Source organism: Crinia signifera, chromosome 2 (assembly GCF_055691185.1).
Source record: "Crinia signifera chromosome 2, ASM5569118v1, whole genome shotgun sequence".
NCBI lineage: Eukaryota > Metazoa > Chordata > Amphibia > Anura > Myobatrachidae > Crinia > Crinia signifera.
The window spans coordinates 234,157,696-234,183,851 of NC_139218.1; the positions used below are offsets into that span (position 1 = coordinate 234,157,696).

General features: G+C 42.9%; 2 protein-coding genes across 2 annotated transcripts; one reads left to right on the forward strand and one right to left on the reverse strand.

The window, feature by feature from the left end:
* Positions 1 to 328: 328 nt before the first annotated feature.
* LIG3 (DNA ligase 3) lies at positions 329 to 21,222 on the reverse strand. The gene is made up of 21 exons (XM_083174035.1): positions 21,031 to 21,222; positions 19,134 to 19,593; positions 18,623 to 18,766; positions 15,058 to 15,252; positions 14,506 to 14,657; positions 14,218 to 14,384; positions 13,261 to 13,338; positions 12,388 to 12,547; positions 11,083 to 11,238; positions 10,415 to 10,546; positions 10,242 to 10,321; positions 10,079 to 10,166; positions 9,796 to 9,873; positions 8,479 to 8,602; positions 8,258 to 8,400; positions 7,206 to 7,280; positions 6,359 to 6,505; positions 4,557 to 4,734; positions 4,292 to 4,383; positions 2,566 to 2,631; positions 329 to 1,512 (listed from the first exon to the last, which is right to left on the reverse strand). Exons 2-21 carry the CDS (start codon positions 19,585 to 19,587, stop codon positions 1,276 to 1,278), a joined length of 2,946 nt encoding a protein of 981 aa, XP_083030161.1. The 5' UTR covers positions 19,588 to 19,593; positions 21,031 to 21,222; the 3' UTR covers positions 329 to 1,275.
* A 2,676-nt stretch (positions 21,223 to 23,898) lies between these two features.
* Positions 23,899 to 25,847, forward strand: LOC146060625 (uncharacterized). Its single transcript, XM_083174036.1, has 2 exons — positions 23,899 to 24,335; positions 25,252 to 25,847. The coding sequence occupies exons 1-2, from the start codon at positions 23,916 to 23,918 to the stop codon at positions 25,795 to 25,797; spliced, it is 966 nt and encodes a 321-aa protein (XP_083030162.1). The 5' UTR covers positions 23,899 to 23,915; the 3' UTR covers positions 25,798 to 25,847.
* Positions 25,848 to 26,156: the final 309 nt, after the last annotated feature.

A 26,156-nucleotide genomic window follows, 5' to 3' on the forward strand; every position in this document is an offset into this window, starting at 1 on the left:
TGTCTGCATACACAGATCTTATACACGGGTAAAACCCTTCTTTTTACCAGTGTTTGAGATCCGGGTATGTAGACACGATTTGACCCGTTCTCACTGCCAAAAAAACGGTGTTAAAATGCAAATTACCGGGTAGAACTGCTTCACTTGGGAATTCGCCTAGCAGTGAGAACGGTGGTCCATCGCCGCAGCTCCCAGCATTTAAATGCCAGGTCAAAGCCTTATAGGTCACACTCGCAGTGTGAACACTGCATAACAGGTATTTATGTATCTGAATAGAAGACTAGCAGCTCAGCTGGGCATTTTCTATGCTAAAAATATACATCTCAAAACGTATCCAAATTTTTAATACATCTATATAGATACTATACATGCTTTTATAGCACAGCATTCTGAAGGAGTCACCAATATAGATAGTAAAAATGGCACATTAGGGAAACAAAACAAAAAAATAAAAACTACTAACATAGCAGTAACTATGTTACTTCACAAAACTTGGACAGGTTTAGAACTAACGCACATGGTCATTAAGGTTTCATTCCAACTAGTGCTGGAAAAATAGGTAGCAGTTTATGAAACTGCACATTTTGGAACTGTATACCAATTAGCTGTGCTTTAGCCAATACAATCTATTGTATTGCCAAGCATGAAAATGGCTCGTCCTGCATTCGGAGTTTAAATGCATTATCAAAAGGTTCAAAAACGCCATGGCGTTAAGGTCTGAATTCACCCTTATTGGTCCTATTTTTTGTTAAAGTATGAAATGCCAATTAAAAACGTAGAGGCGTGATAAGTTAACTCAGTAGCTTTTTGTTCAAGTCTGAAAATAACAAAAGTACATCAAAATTATGTAAAAGTGATAGTTCACATACACCTATTTCCAAAAAAAATAAAAATTCTTCCAAAGGTTAATTTGTTCCACCAGGGGAAATGTAGCACAGAACAAGCTCTTTAAAAAGAGGTGACCTATTGCCCCACTGTTTGCCTAAAACGGTGTAAATTAGTGTGGAGTATCAGTAGTAGGTACAGTTATGGGCGCAACCAGTACCTGCAGTTATACATCTGTAATGAAACCATTATCCATTATTAGAATACTGTACAACATACAACTACTAGAGATACTGGCTATGGCTAGTGCATCTCATACACTTGAAACATTTTAAGTCTCAATCAGCTATTATCAAGTCCTACTATTTTACGAGTTCTGTAAACATTGCAGTGTAAACAAGCTGATGAGATCAGCTGTCTTATTAGTATGTTAGAACAATGCTTTCATCATTAGCAAGGTGGCACTAGCTTCCGGCGCCTGATGCATTCCCATATCCAACGTGGGGTTACGCGTTTTGCAAGTTCATCGCAGTCTGGAGCATCACCCATCACATGTGTAGCAGAAGGGACATCAAATACTGGGACAAGATCCCCATCATAGGCAACGAAGTAACGTCGTAGTTTTGCAAAATCCTCAATTGTAGAAGGAAGATAAAGCTTTATCCCCGTGAAAATATCTAGAAGAGTCTGTGGAGAGATAGCACAGTTTAGTTATTGCTGCTATGTATGTTTATTTTTTTCCATCTTTATGCACTATTCGGAGATCTCTTTTTCAAATGGAAGCCATATTTAACACCTCACTGCTAAATCAGTTTGGTCTTTTATCTCTGTGGTCTGAATAACTCAGCAAAATAAGTCCTTCCGCAAATCTAGCCAAACCAACAATTTTTGTGGCGAAATCATTTTGAGAACCACAGATAAGGATTGTCCTGCGGAATGGAGTACAGCAGGGAGTTATGCCATGGGAAATTTTCAAACAATACATTGTATAAATCTATAGGCTAAGGCAGTGGTTCCCAAAATGTGTGCCGGGGCTCCCTGGGGGGGATACGGTCATTGGGTCACCACCAATTAGGTCAAAAAGACCTACCACGCCCTACCATCCACTAGTGCGTGGTGGGAGAATAAAATAGTGCGCCGTGCGAGGCGGTACATTTCGGTGTCCATGTCAACACATGTGCAGAAAGGCGGTATTAAAAAAAAAAAAAGTTTTCACTGTCGACCTTATGACCCTGTCGACCTTCCTGCATGTCGACCTAATGACTAACAACTTGCCAACGAATGCACATCTGCCCTGGGCTGGTGGTCCAGGACCATCTCAAATTATTAATGGTTAATTATTATGAGCAAAACCAGTGCTGGTGGCTGCCAATCATAAAAGGTGTACAAACAGAAGAAAATCCTGCCCTTTACCACATAACTGACCCTAAGCCCAATCTAATTGATTATTTTTTTTGGCCATGGGGTGCCGTGAAAAAAATTCTGATACACTAGGGTGCCATGATTCAAAAAACATTGGGAACCCCAGGGCTAAGGCATGGACAATACCAGTTTTGGACCTTCTAGATTGTAGCTTAGGGTACATCCCCCCCAAAAATAGCAGTCAAATCAAATTTCTGTAATCTTGCAGACATTTGCCTTACTTTGAACATAGTTATGCTTTTTCCGCATATACAGATGGAGCTGTTTTCACACACACCAACACCAGATTATACCTGTAGCAATTGGTCCCTTTCTTACCTTAGGGGTGGATGGAGAAGGTGCCACATTGTGCCCGTTGCTGGAGCTAACCGTTGACATTTTTGCCTGTGGATAAAAGACAAAAGGGGCCCATTTATTAACATTATTTGTACTAAAATAATGTGAAAACTGGTGTTTTCGCACTCTTTTGACATTATTATAGTTTCACTGAAATGTACCAACTATGAATTGTAGAGGCTTTCGCAAATTTCTCTTATCGCATTTCACATAAATATAATGGGAAATGTGATCTACTCATATTTATTAAAATAAATTCGGAAGGCTGCTTTTTATATCACCACTTAGTGGCGTTATTCGTGTGTGTGTGTGTGTGTGTGTGTGTGTGTGTGTGTGTGTGTGTGTGTGTGTGTGTGTGTGTGTGTGTGTGTGTGTGTGTGTGTGTGTGTGTGTGTGTGTGTCTACTGTATGGGGGGGGGGGGGGGGGGGAGATCCCTGCAGCTCCATCTCATTCTGTCCCCTCTCCTCACTGCTGCTGGGGACTGCTTTATAGCAGGACTTGGAGCACAGGCAGAGTGATTCTAAATTAAACAGGGTATTCTATATATGTCTGCAGTGAGACCTGCTGTATATTGACATATTCAGCAGATCAGCAGCGCAGGGTAAGGAAGGAGAGGGGATGGTGATGAGATGGAGCTTACCTACTCCAAATGTATGTAGCGCTGTCCCACACATGCTTCCTTCCCTTCCTGCTGTGGATCAGAGTCCCGCACAGGCTGCCCCGTGTAAGCTCACTTGCTGGCCGAGGAAGAGTTCATTAAAGCGCTGCCCCCCTCTCTCCCCCATGCTGCCGTACAATCACTGACAGGCAGCAAAGGAGAGAGATCATCATTCGCTCCGTCAGTGACCCACTCTCCCCCACTCCTGCTGTTGGAACAAGAGTCCTCCTGTGACAGTGTAATGAAACATACATGTTCAGCAAGTGATCTGTCCCACGGACGTCCGCCCACGCGCCCTCCCTCCTCCTTGCTGCTCCCAGGGACTGAAATGTACTGCAGCACTTAGAACACAGGCAGAAGAGCCCACTGTAATTCTTTAGTAAACGGGGACTCTGAGCTCCTGGCTGCTCTTCCATCCACAGCAGCAGCGCTGGGTAGAGAGGGTACGGGGAGAGACAGAGCTGGAGGGCGGACATACGTGGGAGAAACAGAACTCACCTGCACGTTTGTTCACAGTTTTATTAAAGATATAAAAGGAAGCACCTGCCCCTCTCCTCTGATCAGTTCCCCCACCTCCGAGTCCTGCTTAGCAGCAGCCGCAGGAGGACATACAGGAGTGCGGAGGAAAGTGAAAGTAAAAGCCGGCTCAGCTGGCTAACTTTCTATTAGCTGCGCATGCGCAGTAGGATCCAGGCATCACAGTGCGATAACGGGAGGGAGAGCAGGCAGCTGGATTCGCAGGGACAGGGCTTTTTCGCAAGCTCTGTCCTGCGAGGTGAATAATGATAAATTTGTGCAATTTTAAGCAAAATCGCAATGCGAATTTAATAGTTAATATAACCTTTTGATTACAATTTTTTTTTTTTTTTCTTTGATAAATGGGCCCCAAAATCCTTGAGAATAATTTGAAACAAACACGGTAAAGAATATTTGCTTCATGACATTCAATCGAAGACGGAGGAAAAAAAAGTTGAAGCTTTTATCTCCCATCTTAACCCTGTGTACCCACTCAGCAGATACAATGTTACACAATTACATCAACAGCTCACCTTCTTACTCTCCACTAGCATCGGTGGTGCAGTTTTCCTCTTCTCTGCTTTAGGCAGAAGTTCCTTTTTCTTAGGCTGTGGTGACTTACCACCTAGAGAAGTATACAAGGATAGGAAAATAAAATAACTCTGCCCTCTGCTGGATTGTGCATCTTACAGCAATACAATAGAAGTGTGAGGTCATTGAACCTTACTATTTTTCCTCCTACCTAGAGCAAAAATACCCATTCTTGAAATTTGTGCTAAGGCATGATAAAGCACTTACTGTCATTCCTTTTGCCTTTTCCAGGTGATTTTGCAGTTAAGGTCTTGGGAGTTTTCACAGAACCGCTTGGAGTTGGTGGTCTTGAATTGCTGCCATTTTCAGATGACCCTTCCTCATCTTGAGAGGATGTAGCAGTGATGGTAAAATCAGATTTCTCTTTAGAAACCCGATAAAGCTCCTGAAATGCAGGATAAAATGATTACAAGCAGATAAAAATCAGTGTGAACATAAGGAGGATTGCTGCAATGGTTACTATATAATTCTACACTATTTTCAGGCTAAAAGGGTGCACAATGGCAAATGTCCAGCCAATATATGCCCTTGCCAGGAAACTTTCTATAAAAATAAAAAAACCACAGGATTTTAGGCCAGAAAAAAAAACACAACAACAACAACTCTCCAAGAGGCTCCTTTAAATTACAGTACCATCAAATTCTAAAAGGATAACACATTACGGAGTGCTTTTACTCAGCAGAGTAGCATAGTGGAGAGAGCTTAATTGACCCTTGCAAGGTTACATTACGCTGCTACAATTGTTCATTCAGTAACCACACATATTTTCATTTAAGGGGGATTTACTTAAATGTGGTATCTTTGTCACAATGATGACAATCTATAGTTTTAGGTCACCCCCGAAATTGAACTCAATGGGTTAAAAAAAAAAAATGGGTAAAGAAAAAAAAATGCAAGTAATTTCACACCTGGGTAAAGTCTTGTTGCACTCCAGGTGACGCAGATGTACAATATGCAAGGAGAGATTAGTATGTTATACCTCTCAGACGGGACGTGGCAATTACCCAGCATTTTGAATGCCAGGTGCAGTCTGACCCCCATTCACACATATCAGCAAATTACCGGGTTAAAAACAGTCAACCTGGGAATTTGCTGAATTCCACAGGTAATGTGTAGTGTTAAAGGGTCAACCCAGGTCACAAATCCCAGGTTGACGATCCTGGTAAAAAGCAGGGTCGTGACCCAGTATGACCTTTCACACAACACAAATTACCGGGTAGAACTGCTTCACTCAGTAATTTGCTGTTATGTCTGAAAGGGGTATAAGAGGGGGCGTGACGAGAAGATCTTAATTGTGAGCAAATAAAGCAATTTGTGGGTTACATGCAAAAGCAGCTAGTTGTTACACTGCGTGCACCTTTGCTTTGAAATATGGTAACAAAATTACTTGTTATGGCTTTGCTCTCCCTTCAAAATTTAGCCGCTATTGGTGTTATTGTAGTTTAATTCGCTCCCAACAAAAATGAATCCTAGTATGTAATACCCCTTCCACATCGCAACCAATTACCGCGTACAAGCCATTTGACCCGGTAATTAGTGCGATGTGAAAGGGGTTACAGTGTCCCTTAAACGAGTAGCAACACGGCAATACAAACCAGTAAAAAAGCAGTTCTTACCGGCTCGTTGCTGTGTTGCTTTACGGTGTGAACGGGTTAAACGGGTCAAGCGACCCGTTTCCCACTCACACTATGGAGGCGGCAGCTCTTGGAGCAGCACCAGCTCTAAGCGCTGCCTCCCCCCCCCCACCCCCAAAGACACGCCCCCGGATGATGTCAGCAAACCAGCATTATTGCGGTTCGCTGTGGGGATGTGAACATCCTAAAATGAAGGTTTGCGCCAGGACTGACCCATTTGAAAGTCCTGGTGCAAACCTTAATTTTGCGATGTGAAAGCAGCATAAGTGTATGTACATGGGCCAAGTGGTTCTTATCGGTTGTCGAAATACTATTTGCACCTTGAACATTTTTAGATTTATTGACTTCTTTCTTCAAAAAGGTGTCTGTTCTCACCTTCAGTTGCTGTAGAGTGGTGGCAGTCTTCCAGTCCTTGTCATCACGGAAGCGGGTACAACGTGGGAAGCGAATTGAAATTCCTCCCGCTGTGTGGGCCTCTGCTTTGGAAAACTCTGCCCCAGTAATCTCCCATATAGGAGCATTCTATAAGCAGATAGGAATAGAATATGCACAATACAGATTTATACAGTATACATACTCGAGTAGTCATTTGCTTTGGTTTTCATCATTATCCACAGTTCTGCAGCGGATGAGGAGATGGTACCTACAAGTTTAGATCAGACCTCTGTTCTACATAAATTACCAATTGGCTACCATTTGTTTATAATTATAAACTTCAGATGGCTGCTTTATATAAAGCAAAATTATGTAACTAGTCAATAATCTTACAAATCCCATGTACTATACTTGAAAAAGGAGTAAACAATCTTATATACTAAAGCTACTGAATGTCTGTGTCCATAATTAAGAACTTCTTTCAAAAGATTAGTACAGTACTCATTCATTATCTTGCTAATAGGTAGTAGGAATTTAATTAGCCATGGTAAATGATCACAGCCAATTGATTCCTGGGGGCGTATTCAATTGTCCCTGATAGGCAGCAGTATCAGGTATTTTTTCCAACCCTCCTGGAAAGAGGAGGAAAAAAAATCCCTGGTTTCATGGCCAAGAAACATGTACAATATCTGGAAACGTCTCAGATCCTCCTTTTTGAGCACTAATGCAAATTAATTGACAGATAACACCATTGTAAAAAAAAAAAAAAAAGTCACGATCAATTGATTTCCCCTCACAAGGTCTTTGTTACCAGGCCAGTGTTACAAGATAAACTGGAGTGCTTTACCTCAGGATCTCTCACAAGGAAGTCTGGGTAATAATTTTTGTTAATCTTCAACCATGAAGGGATTTTTGATGGATCCTGTAAAACAAAAAGGCAAAAGTTTTTACCAAACTGCTAATATCCAATCATCACTGTTTAGCGGTTTACCATATTCAAATCGAATCCTCTAAACAGTTAAAGCAATTCTACCAGATATATTTCAGAATGATTACCCAATAGTGGCTACCATAAGCCATAAAAAGTATATCCCAGCGCTACAAATAAAACATTGTATTATAGCCAATACTTTCATTATCAAAAACACACTAGCTGCTGCATAGTATATTTTATGCTCAAACCAAAACTATAAATATTTATGTATAAAAAAAAAACATTTAATAAGTGACAAGCTCATAACCGCTAATACTCCTATGTGAAAGGATTAATAAATATATCCAAATAAAAATAGAAATGGCAATTTAAGAATGCAACTGACAGTTTCATAACTAACCTCGGGAGTTATTCCATATTATGTTGAGTTCTCAAATACATGAATTGACAAATCTAGAATACCAGTTATGCCTTGAAGCTCTGATAAAGTCACTAAGATTAGTATTTTACATTCTTTAGTAAGACCAATCTATTTTCGATCACTTCTACATGATTGAATAGAAGAGACATATTACTAGCCATTGGTGACTTGTGTCATCATTTGTCTGACACTTCACTGTTGAGTCCCATGATCTGGTCTTGAGAAAGTTACAAAGTGCCTTTGGGTGTTTTGAACCAGCAGTTCTCAACCTCGGTCCTCAAGGACCCCCAACAGTGCACGTTTTCCAGATCACCTGGCAGGTGCAGTCATTAGTCACTGACACATTTTAAAAGATCACAGGTGGAGCTAATTATTTCCCCTTTGATTGTGTGTGGAGACCTGGAAAACATGCACTGTTGGGGGTCCTTGAGGACTGAGGTTGAGAACCACTGTTTTAAACCATCAAGTAATCCAAAAAAAAAAAACACAGTATGGACTAGCAACCCACCGCCCTCATTTTATACCACAATTATGAATACCTAACCTTACTGATCTTCACCATGTCCAGCTCATTTTGTAAACGTGCAAGTGTAGCATCATCATATCCACTGGAGCACTTTGTCACTGTGCACCACTTCCGGGTCTCAGAGTCATAACAACCCATAAGAAATATAGACATTATGCCACCTACGGAAGGGAAGCCATTATACAAACTATTATAGTCAAAAGGAAGCAGAAAATATAATGGCAATATAATTCACTAACCATTTGCTCCCTTCCCATAGAATGCTCCCAATACTGCAAGGTCAGCAGTATCTGCCATAGCACCTTCATTCAAATAATCTTTTTTCACCTTTAGCCAATGGCGCTTCCCGGGCTCATAGATTGACTGGTAGGAGACAGAATACCAAGAATTAAGTGACTTTACATAGCACAGAACAAAATTTCAATTAGCAGTTGCAGCATTCTGTTGTGTTTAGAGTACCAACACAGTGATTTGTCTAGAAAACAAATTTTAATAACATTGAATCCATCAGGGACAGAACGAAACCTTGCCGTGAATTGGAGTAGTATGGCTAAAATTTCAGATTGCCGAAATACATTGTTTTTAAGGCAAGAGGAAAATACTGTTATCCATATTGAGGGAAGGGGGGGGGGGGGGGGGGCATTGCAGCTGTGTGAAGAGGAGGAAATCCAGTTGAATTCACCTACCATCGAATGAGTCCAGCCCCCCCATTTGCAGCACCACTTAAGTCTAGACTTTCTTGGCGCTGCAATGGCGAGATCAGGGCCACTGATGACGTCAGTGACCCGCCCAGTTTTTGGCTGCACTCCCAGAAAACAAAAGGGCTCTACCTCAAACGCCGGGCAGCTGTTACTCCTCTTACAAACGGCCACCCATCGCTGGGGAATCTTACGCTTGCGCACAAATTACCATAAGCATTTGCAGTCTACTGATAATTGGCAGGGTTGCAAATCTGCAGCCCTGCGATAGGATCTGAATCTTCCCATATGTGTACAGATCGTGGTGTGAATAACTGGTTTTGGCATGAACGGTCATCCCACAGAGTTCAACCTCTGCTGACCCAAACTGGGAGCAAAGAAAAAAATAGTAGAGACGGAAGTGGAACAATGGTGTTAGCATTTATTATTTGTGTTCTGTGGAAATATTTTGCAGCTTTGTTTTAATGGAGTCATTTAATACAGCACACAACTTACTGAGGAGCATAAAGGGATATAGCAGGAGGGTAGATTTAAGTCTTGCCTTACTCCAGTACCTGGCACACTTTACATCACAAGCTATTTCAGTGGTCCTCAATAAGGATAAAACAAACAAATTACACATCTGTACACATTAAAGATTTCTTGTTATTTTGGTAACAAAATCATGTTAACTGTAAATTTATAAATTTCTTTGCACATAGACTACATTTTCTATATAAACATTGCATTATCGCTCATAACATTTTAACACATTATAAAGTTGGGAGGAACAGATTTCAGTTAATGATGTCCCTACTGGTTTACTAATAAAAAAACAAGAATAATTTTTTTTTAAAAACACCCCATCTTACTGCATACCTTTACATCTTTTAGTACAAGGCCTTCTAAGCCCTCCCGGATAACACGAGTGATCATGTCAGCAAGATCTGATGCTTTCTAGGAACAGGAACACAGAAAGGTGCATATTTTTCAGGTTTAACTACAACATTACGTACATCTGGTGTAAGAGACCATTACAATGCTGAGATGATGTGCTTACAATATGGCTTTCCACTGAAGGACTTTCATCAATGCAAAACAAAAAAAATGTGCAATACAACATTCAGAATAATATAGTGTAATGCAATAATAAAACACTTACTGTGACATGTTTCATCTCAGAGATTATTATATGGTTAGGGATTTCCACCATGTTGTCACGTATAAACTTCCGTCTCTCACTCAGTGGTCTGTGAGGAGAGAGTACTTTTAAGTGGGATGTATATTTTATGATCGTTTAAAGGTAAAGTTCTTGCCACACTCACCTGTCCATTAAGCTAACGCCATTAAAATATATGCAATCAAAGACAAAGAGGCAGACATTGGCATCCTTGAAAGCAGCTTTCTGAAAAAAAAAAATATATATAGATACATGCAAAAAAAATCTCCAAATTGATTGTAAACCCATGTGTGCACCGAATGGATAACATGAACATACCTTGTGAACCCCTAATGTTCCAAATGGAAGGGGTTTTCCAGTATTTGTGTCAATAAGCAACACTTCAGAGTCCAAAATAACACTGTCCCCACTTGGGAATGCTTTAGGAATATAATCTTTGAAATGAGCAACCTAAAAATAAAGTCAAAGTCAGTCCAGACAGAAACAGCAATAGAACAATTGAAACACTTCTTAAGACAAAATAAAATGCAATTTATGCAAGGTGGATGATGGTACGCCACTTCTAATTAATATTATATATCACACACACACACACACACACACACACACACACAGGGGTCACGTAAAACACAGTCCCGATGCCAGGCACATAAAGGTTGATAATAAAAGCACTTACCCCCCCCACGACGTGAGGAATTGGAGCCAGCACACGGAGTTGAAGAATAGATGATTTAATGCATCAGCAACATGTAGACAGTAACAGCTGTATTCCCGACAGCCGTTTCAACTGCTCACAGGCAGTTTTCATCAGGGGATTAAAACTGCCTGTGAGCAGTTAAAACGGCTGTTGGGAAAACGGCTGTTGGGAATACAGCCGTTACTGTCTACTGGGAATACAGCCGTTACTGTCTACATGTTGCTGATACATTAAATCACCTAATGTACATATGCACCAACCAGACCAAGATAAAACAAGGTTGACCTGCCTTGTGGGGAAGAACTGGCTTGAGACTCCGACTAAAGTAGCTGAAGTGATCACCATTTTTGTGGACTTGGACTCGTTCCCCATCGTACTTTATCTCAGAATACATGCCGTTGGGACACTTCTTCATGGCATACTCTATAGATTTGCAAGCTTCAGCCTAAGTGGGAGAAAACATGTAAATAGAAAGCATAAACAAAGCTATATGATCCGTGCATGATACTCATTAAGAAATATAAAGCTGGGAACACACTGGAGCAATAGATATTTGTTACAAAAACTAAACTAATTCCCTTGAGCCCAGGTTGAATGTACACCCTGAAACAAGTTTTAAAGGACTGAATATTCATGTTCTGCCCTCCATTAGCATAAACAAGGTTGCTAGCAATATCGCTGGGTTTGATGTCCAGTATTCCACATTAGCAACCGTAGGAGCACGCAATTAAAGTTTGGTGAGCGCAGTGGGGACGCGGAATACATGTGAAGTAATCAGAGTCCCCTCGCCACACTTTATAAAATCAACTCCACACCGACATGGATAGTGGGGGTATGAACAGGTAGAGAACACGTACCGCATCCACTCGCCACGCTTTGGGCTGGCGTGGATAGTGTGGGTCTGAAATGGAGGCATTTGCCAGTATGTAACATGGAGCACTATCAAATGCATCCTTTTTTGTGCATGAGATGCACTTGCACGCACCCCCCGACCTTTGTGCAAGAGACGCTACTGAACCCATAACCCTGTCCGTCTCCCTGAAGCGGACACGGTTGCCGTACCCTCCCGCAAGAATTACTGGGACACACAAGCGTCTACCGGCGCTGTGTGAGAGGCACTCACTAGACTTGCCGGGGACGCAGCTGCAGTTTGCGGGGACAGTACGGTGACTACGCTGCCTGACGGGGACACTACGCTGACTTAAACTTAGCTTAGCCTATGCTGGTAACGTAGCGTAGCCTGCTGCTGTGAAACTACACAAGTACCCATTTTCTACTTCATGAATTAGGTTATCTTTCAAAATGTAAATGAGAGCTCCATCAGAAAAATTCAGAACACACTGTTACCAACATCTACAGTATATTACATAGCTTGTGAATATTTATGTACTAGGTTTCCTCAATGACTGAATTATTTTTTATCCAGATTAAAAATGAAACTGTTGGATTAGAAAAGTAATAAAAAACAAAAAAAAAAAACAGATAAAAGTGTAAATGAACCGCTATGCCACTTATGACAATAGTTTCTTAAATACATCTAAATAGAGATAGATCTAGATATAATTTAAAAAAATAAAATAAATGTACTTCTTACCAGCATAGGCTGAACAGGTGTCATAAGTGAAGCCTGTACACTAAGAGTACGTTTTAAGCCTGGTGCTTGCTGTTGGTTGCGCAGAACACGCTCTACAACATCCGCAAGATTACGGGAGGCTTTGAAAGCATCATATGCATTGGGATCAAGGGCATCAAGTCTAAAGAGAAGAAAAACCACATTAACTCCCTTACACATCCAACATAACAATACATAAACTTACATACTCCAGTTAAAAAAAAAAAAAAATAACTTTGCTCAAAACCAGAACAGAATAATTGATTGTATAGCTAAAAACACATGGAAAATGTATAGAACACTGCTAACCCATGCATGAAGAGCACATTAGTTTACATGCATTTTTGCCCATTTCCACAGCATGTGTGCAGAAGCCCCTAACGAAACAGAACCAAAATGAGAAATTCATATATATCACACAAATTGGATTTCTGGCAATGCCAATCAGCTGAAAAGCTAATAACTCATTTATGATCTGCGCTTTATTATGTAAATATACTCTGAAAATTCCAATGATTAAATAAATCCTTTTCTTATTAAGAAAGGAGATATAAACAGCACTAAGCCTTCTGTCAATATAAAAATGACTTTAATAAAACAATAAATTCTAGTTAATTCAGTTGCACTAAAGGAGAAGTACAGCAATAGCTTCAGACACCCACAGGGTCAGCCCACACCTTTCTCTATGTAGATATATTTTGGGAAGGGAACGCAAAGTTTAACACAAGATACTACAGGCATACATAGACAAGGAGGAAAAGATGCTCCTTCACCAAAAGATGATCGTATTCAAACTGTAACATTTTCACATATGCTGATTCTGTAAAGTATAAATCATAAAAATAGATCACTTACACATGTTTGGCTCCAGAATTCATTTTTAAATCATGCTTGATCAGACGAATTATGCACTTAAGATCGTTGCCGGTACACCTATACATCAAAATGGATTTAGAAGTCAGTTTACTATAGAACTGAAGTTCTCAAAGTTGGTCCTCAGAACCCCACACAGTGCATGTTTTCCAAGTCTCCACACAGAATCACAGGTGAAATAAATAGCTCCACCTGTGATCTTTTAAAATGTGCCAGTGAGTAATTAGTGCACATGTGTATCTGTGAGGTGACCTGGAAAATGTGCACTATTGGGGGTCCCTGCGGACTGAGGTTGAGAACCACTGATCTAGACCAGAGATTCCCAAATTCTGTTCAAGGCAGCCTATCAGTCCAGGTTTTATGGATAACCATGCACAGGTGACCTAATTAAGACCAAAGTCTGTTTTATTTAACATCTGTGTTCAGCCACGTATACAATTAAAACAAGGACCATTAGCGCGAGTTTGGGAACTGCTACAATATCCTTAAAAAATAAATCACACTATATGCACAAGAATTGTTTAAAAGTATTGTGTTATATTATGTGGGTAGCCACTTACTTGTAACCCATTTCTCGCAAATTGCCCACTATAAAACATTATGAATAATACTGGCGTCCAGAGTTGTACAAAAGCTTCAGATAAGACTCTTGAAAAATGGCCTGAATAAGTCATAAGCCAGCGAAATAAATCCTACAGAATCATTATACATACACATATAGATATAGACATGACATAAGTAACATAGGACTGCTAGTGTGGATAAGTGCAGAAGTGTTACACAACCTAGTTTATATGTCTGTTGATACGGATCCGAAGTTTGGAAACGTTGTGTATTTGCTGTGGGTTATTAAGGATGTATACATCTTATTGGTCTGGGATTAGAACACTTTATGAAGCAGTCACATTTTCCTCCCGCAAACGTAATAAAATAAGTTACCTGCTGGCAACGTCTACCAGGACTTTCTGTTGGTCCTCTTCTTTGGTCATTTTGGAGAGCTGGTTCAGAATATCATCTACTTCATGGATTGTCAAGAGACTCTTTGCAGCTGGTGGGAAGGATTTGCTATCTTCAAAGAAAATCCGTACAGTCTCTGACACATCTCCCTGTTTGCAAATACATAGCAAATGTAGGCAGAATTATCTAAAGATTTACACTTTGTGAATATAATCCATAGTAGAGGAAGGAATGAGTTTAACAGAACGGATAATTTTCCTCTCGCCTTACCTGTTCCAGGTCCCGAACCATTTCCTCTAGGTTGCAGTTAAACACGCGGCTGAAGAGTTTGACAATCTGTTTGTCATTAAGGTTATAGACATTCTTGATCACCCCTGGTAATAGCAGCTTTACTGTAAGATATGTATCTCCATGGAAACCATCTGTACAAAGTTAGACAATTATATTGTTTTTATAATAAATAAATCTTTGTCAAATCACAATATTATCATATAGTACAGTCAAAGCAAAGTATTCAAAACACTGAATATTTACGGAGTAATATTTCATTCTATAGAACAGGCGTAGCCAACTCCCATCCTTGAGAGCTACCAACAGTTAACGTTTTCCAGGTCTCCTCACAGAATCATAAGTCAAGTAATTAGCTCCAGCTGTAGATCGTTTATAATGTGTAAGTCAGTAATAAGTGCACCTGTGGCCCAGCCAGGTGATCTAGAAAACATGATCTGTTGGTAGCTCTCGAGGACTGGAGTTGGCTACCACTGCTATAGAATGCCTGTGCCAGATTTTCAGTACAAGTTACAATGTTAATTTAAACCATACCTCCTGCGGTCCCCTTAGTTAGGAAATCCTGGATGATCTGTGTCTTTGCATTGTAGCTTGGTTGTTCTGCTACCATGACGCACAGCTTGCGGAATTCACGTAGCAGGCAGTCCCTGTGTTTGGGATCACACTTTGCTGTGGAAAGACTTGAGCCACTGCTAGAACTTGGTGCAGGCAATGATGGGTCGGCTTTTGCTGTAAAAGGTACAGTTTTTATTCTTAAATGCCTGTGTAATGTGGTATATGACTGAGTATTTCCTTCTTCTCTTCCCTGTGAATTTCACTTTACATTTTTTAATGTTGTAGTGACAATATATTATTCTATGTAACTGAAAAATCAGACTCCACACAATATGTAGTGTGTGCTTCTATCAATTCATTCCGGTTCAGAATTCACACCACTATAATACACTTTTATGCTTCTAAATAACATTTACTTATAAATATGAAGCCATATATGTAGCCAGAGCAACAAATATAATAAACAGGTCATCCAGACAACAGGAGAGAAACTAATACCAGCCTAAACTTAGATCAGCCTAAATAACTTGGGTTTTTGCATGGGAGTGTGCACAAACCCAGGTGTGCAGGTGGTGTAAACGCTTCCATTTGAAATAACTCAGGTCGTGAAACCTGGCATTTAACCAGGTTAGCGAGCTGTATTCAACACTGGTGCAACTTGGCTCGCTGTGCAGTGTAAATGGTAAGCCTGGGTCAGTGCAACCCTGGACCCTTTACATGCAATGGAAAAGCTGGTGGTGGGAGATGCTCTCATCTCTCAGCACCGCCTCAAGCCCCGCCTACGGTGGTCACCTGCCAGTCATTGTGCCAGGTGGTGTAAAAGTGGTCACAAGCCGGGTCGCACCCAGGTCTGAAGTCATGGGTGTGACCTGGCTTGCTGGTATAAAAGGGTGCACAAAAGATGCTAATGCAGGGTAACTAAAGTCATGTTTGCAGATACTGTGCCATAACAGAAAAACTATGAGCAAATATTTGCAATACATAGATGTAACTCTGTGATAACTCAGCCTTCACATGTAGGCTGATTTCAGTGAAGGTGTGTATGTGAACTGCATGCTATGAGGTGATGTGTGGAAAACTAATTTGAGTCCAGCCAGACTACACATTTCAGTGGACTACAGATCAGTCACATAGAAATGTTGGCCTGTGGACAGTGGGTTATACAAGTTTAGAAAGAAGCCACGGGCCTGATTCTGGTTCAATTGCAAAAGCAAATTCTCTGTCTAATGGACAAAATCATGTGAACTGCAGGTGGGGCAGATGTAACATGTGAAGAGAAAGGTGCGTACACACAGATTTCGCTTTCTATTTGACCCCTATTAAATCGGTTAATTAGATCTGTACTATAAAGCCTTGCCTGCAAAGATTATTTTTCTATTCAATTTACACTACACGGGAGTGAGCATTGGGATTGTGAAAATCTCACTGTGTGTACCTGCTATTAAGGATAGATTTGCCATTTGATAGGCCGTTTGACTTCTACTATATGGTCTTGCCTGGCAAGACTATTTTTGGTTTAAATTTCCACTATAGGTGAACGCACATTGGGATCGAATCTGCATTGAATGCTGCTAAAAAAAATTGATTTTGCTTCTATAAGCAAAATCGAATAGAAAAAAATATATAATCTCCTGTGTTTGTCCCTCTGCACCTTACTCTGTAGGAGACCTCACAGGCTCAGTGCTGCCTCTGATTAAAAAAACCTCCCATGACTAGGTTGCTGCTGCTGCTGTCCTCCATGGGCCTGAAGCAGGTAATAAGCTCCTCCAATCAGAGCTCAGCACAAAACTCTCAGCCTCTGCCCTCTTGTGCAAAGTGTCATGGGACTTTGTCAACTCCCCAGAAACGCACTTCACACTTGTGCAGTCAGTGTGCCTGGGCACCCGATGCTCAGCACCATTAACCCCTTGAGTGGTGGGTTTTGCTGGGGCAGGACAGACCAACCTACCAGGGCAGGTTTATTCTGCCCCAGCAAAACCCACCATAGAAAGCTAGAAGCAGCCTCCACTCCGGCGTTAGTACGCTGGAGCTTCCTTGCTGCCTCTCTCCCCCCTGCCTAAGCCGCCTGTCACATTTAGCAGTGACGTCGGTAGCAGGCTGGGGGATGTTCGCTGCTCGGGAGGACTCGGGTGCCTGAGCGCTTCAGAGTCCCCCGAGCCTGGCCGACCATACCCGAGCCTGCCGCCGACTTCACTGTAAAATGAGTGACGGGCTGGCTGGCAGGCAGGCGGGTCAGGGAAGCTCCGGCGTACCGATCGCCGGAGAAAAAGTACTGGGGGACTGGAGCTGATCACGGGGGTGTGCTGTAGAGGTGCTGCGCCAGTGGTGCACACCTATTGTATAATAGTGGTATGACCGGAGATTTTCCGGGACAGCCCGCTGCAGACGACGCACCTGAGCCCGGAAAATCTCCGGGCATATCACTCAAGTGGTTAATCATTGTCACATTGGCAGATAGGTGAAGCTGCAGCACTACATCACCATGCACAAAAAAACTTTTGGCTAAAAAATAAAGTTTTTAAAAATACATGCAAACCACAGGGGGCCCCTAGCTAGAGGGGGGGCCAAGGGTACTGACCCTTTAATCCAGCCCTGATTGAGAACCACTGGTCTATAGTACAGAGGGGGTGGCTCACAATAGTTCAAGGTACAAAACAATCAACACTTTGGACAATTCTAACTTCTGCATCGTCTTATATAAATGTGCATAAATTCAAGGATAAAAAGAGACATGCACACATGGTCACTGCCTAGACTTTAGTAGCCTTGACCATTAAATACCCTGCTACAAAAACTACATACACACTTCCAAAATATTAGCAAAAGCACATATACGTAGATAGCAGAGCTACTGCAACCAATTCTTTACATAGTATATGACCTAGTGGATGATTTAAGAAATGGAAGCACCTAGGTCCACAATGCAATCAGAATTAACTTCTTATTTATTTACCACACTCAGAAGATAGTAGACAGGATCTGATTGGTTGCCAATAGCAACATCACATGTGAAGTAGAATACACATCTTAGTAAATTTCAACCAATGTCTTTTGTTCATAACAAGTTTTGGTACTTGTGTAATATCTGGGCGCCCGATTATTTGATTGTATGCCTTAACTTAAGGCATACAATCAGATGTCACATGCGATGCGATGGACGCGATTTTCCATAGGATTCAATGTTAAAATGGTCCTGTTCATTTCCCCACTATCCAAGTGGGCATAGAGTTGATTTTATGTAGCGTGGCGAGCGCAGCGAGGTGACGTGGATTACTTAAAACGTATTCCACGTCCGCTCACCACGCTTCGGGCTCGGTGCGCTATATAAAATCAACTCTATGCCCACTTGGATAGTGGGGAAATGAACAGGACCATTTTAACATTGAATCCTATAGAAAATCGCGTCAAGCGATTTGGTTGCATGCGATGCGATTTTTCCGACCCGATCATAAAATCGGGCGCCCAGTTATTACACAAGTACCCAAGTTTTTGTATATTAATCTGAACATTAACTACCATGTGATTTACAATGCCAAACACCTACCAGAAAAGCCAGAAAATTTCAGAGGTGAAGGGTTTGCAGCAGCTGCTTTAGTGGGAGTTGCACTCTGTGCTGCTGGTGATTGGTTTGCCTTTGATGGAGTCTTTTTCCGAGGAGTTGGCGCAGCACCTGCTTTAGCGGCAAGCTCTGTAAATTATATCAAATTAATATTATAAGAAAATACTATTCAACACATTCACAGCACAGCAGTGGCCAGAATAACTAACTCTCCAAAATCAATCTTTTAATATAGTTGATCTAGCCATTTTTTTTTACGGAGGCTTGAAACTGCTGCTTAGTACTTTATTTTACTTGACTGCTCATCAGCTTGTGATTAATAAAACTGATATTACACAGAAAACATGAATGCAGTACACGGCGGCTCAGTGAATCAAGGTTATTAAAGAATGGCTGTTGTGGCGTTCAGCGTCCTGCATTTGGTTGGTCCTCCCTCCCCCCCCCCCCCCCCCCCGGCTTCGGGAGATAGATATAGCAACCTTCTAGAGGCCAATACCTGTAACATGTTGGTTAATCAGTTCTTTCTCAGGGTCCTGCAGTTCTTGCCAGCCTTCAAGCTCTGTCAAGTCATCAATCTTCTTGGTGGTTGCCCGTGCACGCTCAAGTTTTTCAAACATGCACTTGACATGATACCACTCTTTCATGTCTCCTGCAGATTCACTGAAAGGATTCGGAACCACTTTTCCAATACGGACTAATCCTTTACCTATCTTCTCTTTACACTTTTTGCAACCAGCAGTGCCACGCTTGGCATATTCCACACAATAACGCTGCTCTGCCATGTTGTGACAGCAGCTAATTTGTATACCAAATTTGAAATTAAAAGTAAACAGATTAAGTCGGTAAGGTATGTGGAAACGAAAGGGAGAAGAAGACTGAGGAGAGATCTTTGCTGACAGATGGAAGAATGTCCTTGCTGTCTGATGACAAATCTTAAATATTCCTCTCATAAACACCTTGGGGAGAAGAAAAAAATAGCATCATTTTAGTTAACATGTACGGGATATATATGAAGTATCAACATGTAACTGGCCACTGTGATACATGAACAAATGCCTTAAAACAGGATGTGGATCATTAGGTTGACATGCACATTGAGGACAGGGTCAAATGTTCAAACATGTAAAACGGTTGACCTGGAAATGGTCGACACATTTTCTTTCTTTGTGTGGTGTGTAATGATGTATGTTGAACTGTGTAAAAGGTAAATTAGTGGAAATGTGTATCTTCAAAGAAAAAAAAAAAATTGTAAAAAAATTCAAAGCTTGTAGTCAACCTACTGTATGATCAATACAGTTTATACTGTAGGTCACTGTTTTTCAACCACTGTGCCATGGCACACTAGTGTGCCTTGAGCTGTTCTCAAGTGTGCCCCCAGATCTAGAGATGCTCAAACCAGTTTACAGCCAGTTCAACTGTTATTTACTGGTCTCTTCTTTTCATGTAAAGGGCCAATGTATTTTATTTTTGTTATCTGTGGGGAACAGTGTGATTTTTTTTAAATATGGCGGCAATAGGTTTGTGTGTTTTTTTTTTTGGTTTTTTTTCTGTGAGGTTCTATGTGTTTTGCCCTGTGGGGATCTCAATGTGTGCCTTGGCAATTTTAAAATCTTGTTTAGTGTGCCACAAGGTAAAAAAGGTTGAAAATCACTGCTGTAGGTAAACAAATAAACATGATGGAAGGGGTAAAATCATCCTTGGTAGAACTACAGCATATGGCCCTGTGCTTCTTCGACTTGATGTTTTGAATACATGCACATTCCACTGTTTGCAAACATGTTTAAAATAATAAATACAATTTTCAGCGGTTTCCATAAGTTTCAGATTTTCCTGCATTTTCAAAAACGTTACTGTAGCATATATTGCAGTAAGCAGTATATATTGCATGTACTATATTACAGACTCGCATATAACACACTAATGTAACAACTTAAATTTAGATGTAGGATCCTATTTGGTGCTAAATAGTTTACTAAAGCAGTGTATATGTCGGAGATTACCTTTACGCAACTAACAAGTGGGCAGTATAATGTTGACAAAAAGCAAAATTGGTCCCACAATAGAAGCGCAGATATCAGGAATGCTGGCTGCATGGGACATGTGGAGAGCCAGGCATGGGACATGTGGAGAGCCAGGTATGGTGCACACATACTGTAGGTAACCTGAGGGCCATCAGCGATCGACCGAGATCAGTGCGGTGAGAACTACAGAGCACAAGGCAACAGTACACGGCATACTGCTGTGAGGAGCCGCTCAATAACTGCCTAAATCCCAGCTACCATATGCTGCCTGGGCAGGAGACGTGGCTCTCAGTGACCATAGAAGGACGAGACAGAAGTACAAGCCTCTCCGTACATGTCCACACTATACGGCGGCGCTCTGCTCCATGTTACCTTTGATCACGGACCTGCTACACATCCCCCGTAGTTGGTGAGCAGAGATATTCAGGAAAGACCGAGGATAGTTACAGGCCTAGGAGGCCTCGGACAGCTGAGACTTCCCCTTTAAATCCGGAGGGAGGAACAACCTTTCAGCGCTAAGGAAAAGCTGCAGGGAGCGGGTGACGTCATCTTTAAAGGGGCAAGTGGAATAATCATGTGAGGACAAAAATAAACGTGAATCAATGACGTCAACACGGCAGCGTTGCGCCGCTCGAGCTAGAGGAAGAGCCACGTTTCCTGCTGTATAAATACTGGGAAAGTGGGACTGACTGACACTACACTAGGAAGAGCTTTGTACCCTGATGATAAGGTGTTTGGCTCGCATATAATAATAAAAAAAAGAAAAAACCTTATATTGCATGTTATGTAGAAAACATGCTTAACCCTTATACACACACATTCATAGGAAGCAGTTAGCAGCTTAATCAAGTTTTAATGTGGATGGCTCGTCAATACTCACCCGGGTAGTACCCCCAGGACAGGAGACGGGGGGGTCAAGGGGGACAAGTGTGATGGGCCCCAGAGCTTCCATGCCTTTGCATACCTCCCAACTGTCACGATTTTAGAGGGACAGTCCCGATTTTCGGGTCCTGTCCCGCTGTCCCACCCGCGGCAGGCATTGTCCCGCTGCGGGGGGGTGACAGTTGGGAGACCCCCAATCTAGCATGCGCACAGCGTCTATTCTCGTATGAAAATGAGGTCGCGGCTAATTAGCATAAGCCGCGCCCTCATTTGCATACGCCCCACCCCCTTTTCGGAAGCCGCGCAAGTGTCCCGATTTCATACGGACAGAAGTTGGGAGGTATGTCTTTGCACGGCCGCTGCCTGTACTAGCTGGCCTGTCAGTGACCCTTGCAGTTTACTGTGCACCATCTGTTTTTGGCTGTCTACTGCCGTCTACTGTGTGTGTGAGCCCTGCCACTTGGCGCTCAGAGCCATCTACTCTGTGTGCCTTACCCACCGCTGGTGTGGTGGCCTCAGTTTCTGGCTCCTGTACTCTGAAAGACCTGCCCTGCCTGCTCGTAGTGCTCAGCATTCTTTTGTGAAAGTGACAGGCCAGCAGCAGCCGGAGCCAAGCCAGCAGGACTGAGAATGAGAGAAGACCGCATCTGAAAGCAGGATCTGGAGCAGCAAAAGGTTAAGGCTCATGCAGAAGAGCATTGTGTGGATTTGGTATTAGGTGGGGGCCCCAGAAATATCATTGTACAGGGCCCCAAGATTTGTTTCTGGCCCTGAGTACCCCCATAGCCTCCTCCCCCCCCCCCCCCCACCACCTGCCTGACATTTTTCAAACACAGCCTGTGACATGGCAGGTAGGAGCTGATTGGCTGGCTGTTTATCACTCTTCATTTTATCACTTTTGAAGCTTAGAGAATCTGGCCCTTGTACTTCTATTATGACTGTTACATTTATGTATCACCGTTACTATACTTAAACCCTGCATTTGACTTTCTTGTCAACCAAAGATCTCGTGCAAATTTCTGACTGTAAGGGGCCGTACACACCAGGACGATTTGGCATAAAAACCTCCGATTTCGATGGGTCGTACGAGCGTTTTCTATGAATTGGTGCAAAATCGTTTGTTTTAAGCCCACAATTCCGATCCGATGCGCGTACCCGCCGGTCGTAGGTCGGATTGAAGATCCTACCTACTGCAGTAAAGATCTGTCAATCCGACCTCAGATTGGGGGCTGATTGTATGCAGATTGCGAGATGATCGTGTGCACTTGCCTCGTCAGACCGTCGTCAGATCCTGCTTGTTTATACTCATTTCCTGGTCACTCCCTCCGCAGCCATTTTGTGAGACTCGTGGATGGTACAGGATAGCAGTGACGGAGGATCCTGGATCACAGCCAAATTGAAGACAGGTATTTGGACCTTCCCTACCCACCAATGCATTAGCTGCCCACCGCTGGCCACCAATGCATTAGCTGCCCACCGCTGCCCACCAATGCATTAGCTGCCCACCGCTGGCCACCAATGCATTAGCTGCCCACCAATGCATTAGCTGCCCACCAATGCATTAGCTGCCCACCAATGCATTAGCTGCCCACCGCTGCCCACCAATGCATTTGCTGCCCACCGCTGGCCACCAATGCATTAGCTGCCCACCGCTGCCCACCAATGCATTAGCTGCCCACCGCTGCCCACCAATGCATTAGCTGCCCACCAATGCATTAGCTGCCCACCGCTGGCCACCAATGCATTAGCTGCCCACCGCTGGCCACCAATGCATTAGCTGCCCACCGCTGCCCACCAATGCATTAGCTGCCCACCGCTGCCCACCAATGCATTAGCTGCCCACCAATGCATTAGCTGCCCACCGCTGCCCACCAATGCATTAGCTGGCCACCAATGCATTAGCTGCCCACCGCTGCCCACCAATGCATTAGCTGCCCACCGCTGCCCACCAATGCATTAGCTGCCCACCGCTGCCCACCAATGCATTAGCTGCCCACCACTGCCCACCAATGCATTAGCTGCCCACCAATGCATTAGCTGCCCACCAATTACCCCCCAGTGCATTTGATGCCCACCAATGCAGTGCAGTGATATATCTGTGTGTGTAAATGGTAAATAGCAAAACCACAGCAGGTCATGCTGGAATGTGTAGTTCAACTAAAGCAGGAGTGTCAAGGTTGGCCAACACTGGAATAGATGAAGCTGTGTACACTATCACCTTGTTTACAATAAAAAGGAAACTGGTTGGTGAAACTTTAAACTTTATTGTGATATTAACAAAAGTGAACCTGAAATAAAAGAAGTGTCTTAACAATATATAAACTATAATCATAGGATTTTGAAAAAAATAATTTTTTATCTATTTTCTTATAGACATGTCTCAGGCTCTGGCAAAGGAGCGTGACTTCGTCGAAGCATTTATCGACAAATACAGGGAGTACGAATGTCTTTGGAAGACGAAGTCCAAAGACTACAGTAACAAAATTAAAAGAGCAAATGCCCTGGATGAGTTGGCCAATTTCAGCCGTTCATATCACCCTGAAGCCAATGCGGAGTGGGTGCGGAAAAAAATCCAAAATCTCCGCACTGTGTTCCTAAAAGAGCATAAGAAAATGCAGACCACCAAGAGATCTGGTGCCGGAGCCGGCGACGTGTATGAGACCGCCTTGTGGTACTACAATCTCTTAACCTTCACCCTGAGTCAGGAGGCACAGAGGACCGGACTGTACCTCATGGTGGAGAGTGAGGGGGATGAGGTGTTGCAGACTGTGGATGAAAGTTCCCAACCATTGTCGGTAAGTACAGACCCGGTATTGACACATGTCCTTCCTCATTATTTTTTTGGGCCCGGAGAATAGGTTCAGTCCACACATGTCTTAAATGTGGTTCTCCTGCCAATGGACAGCACCCACTCCATTAAAATAGTCCTTGTACTGGTCTCTAACCTGCATGGCGCGTGTAGTCCCCCTATACTGTTGCGCCGGCGTTTCCACAGAGGATATCTGCACTACCTCCTTTGGCTCCTCTGGGACCTCTGGTGGTGCTGGTCCTGTAGGCCTTTGTGGTCTTTCCTTGCGGCGCAGTAAATTGTGCAGGACACAGCACGCCATGACGACCCAGTCTATTTTGTCCACCCTCAGGTTGATGGCAGTATGGAAAATGCGGAAACGGCTTGCCAGGATACCAAACGCACTCTCCACAAGCCGCCGTGCCCTGGAAAGCCTGTAGTTGAAAATTCTTTTGTCGTGGTCCAGGCCCCTTTTGGCATATGGCTTCATGATGTGCTCATGAAGGGCAAATGCCTCGTCTGCCACGAACACAAAATTGAGCCCATGTTTGGTTTCCTGGACCGACGGCAAGTGAAGAGTGTTGGAGGTGAGCCTCTGGTAGAACTTGGTATCCTTCAAAGTTCCACTATCCGAAGCACGCCCATTCCTGCCAACATCCAGGAAGATGAACTCGTAGTTCGCATTAACCACAGCCATTAGAACGATACTAAAGTATCCCTTGTAATTGAAGTAGTAGGAACCACTCTGTGCAGGCTGGTTGATGCGGACGTGTTTGCCATCAATGGCTCCTCCACAATTTGGGAAATTCCATGTCTCTTCAAACTCTGCAGCGATGTTTTGCCAATCCTTCACGCTGGTAGGGAACTGTAGAAATAATAAATAAACTTGATTAATAAATTGAACTTTGTATTTGTTTCCACAGCAACACAGTGCAGAGACAGAACATTCACCGACCCTGGACCTGTCTGGATTGTCGGAGTCTCCAGGAACATCGCAAGGAATATCCACTACACCCACACCGCCACAACAGGCCTGTAAAAAATCGCGCCGCAAGGAAAAGAAAATAGACAACCCAGAGGAGGAATTACTGATACGGGCCGAACAGGTTCTACGTAGGCCTCCCGACCGATTTGATGCTTTCGGGAAATATTTGTCTGACGGCTTACGCCAGCTGAGTCCTACCCAGCAAATGGCCTTTGAACGCATAAGCAGCGAGCTATTGTTTTTTGGCCGTTTAGACCGCCTTACATTTGAATGCAACATAGCTGGCCTTCTTCCTTGCCAACAACCACCAGGGCCTACTCCCCCAGCACCCTTACCAGTCTCTTCCACTTTGCCAAATCAATCTCCACCTGTCCAAGCATCCTCCGCACAACCTTCAACTCCAGCCCGCTATACCCACCTGTACACCTCATTATTGCCTGAGTTCACAGGAGAGCAGGACCCTCCGGTTTTACGCGAATTGTAAAACCAATTCTTGCCCTGTTGGTATGGAGCAGTATGACACATGATGCATGAGGCGCAGATAAAGCCGATGCACACGTGGCGCATGGTGCGGAGCAATGGGGCCGGGACCACTGCTTCTGCACTATGCACCGCGTGTGCATGAAGGTACTTTGATTATCTGCGCCACAAGCACTGTGTGTTCTACTGCTCTGTACCTCAAGTGAGTGCGGCAGTAGGTTTTAAAGTTCAGTGTCACGGCTAAAGGGCTGGATGGAGTCGTGCGGTGCACAGGAACCGGAGACGGACCAGGAGGAGTAGGATTGAAACGTGCAGGTTTAATAACTGATTTCATAAATGATAAACTTCACTCAAATACTTCTT

Coding starts and splice junctions, on each gene's coding strand:
- LOC146060625 (XM_083174036.1), top strand. CDS start 23,916: ATGTCTCAGGCTCTGGCAAAGGAGCGTGACTTCGTCGAAGCATTTATC. Junction 24,336..25,251: donor AAAGTTCCCAACCATTGTCG/GTAAGTACAGAC, acceptor TTGTTTCCACAG/CAACACAGTGCAGAGACAGA.
- LIG3 (XM_083174035.1), bottom strand. CDS start 19,587: ATGAGAGGAATATTTAAGATTTGTCATCAGACAGCAAGGACATTCTTC. Junction 9,874..10,078: donor CTGAGATGAAACATGTCACA/GTAAGTGTTTTA, acceptor TCCTGTTCCTAG/AAAGCATCAGATCTTGCTGA. Junction 7,281..8,257: donor ACATGGTGAAGATCAGTAAG/GTTAGGTATTCA, acceptor TTTGTTTTACAG/GATCCATCAAAAATCCCTTC.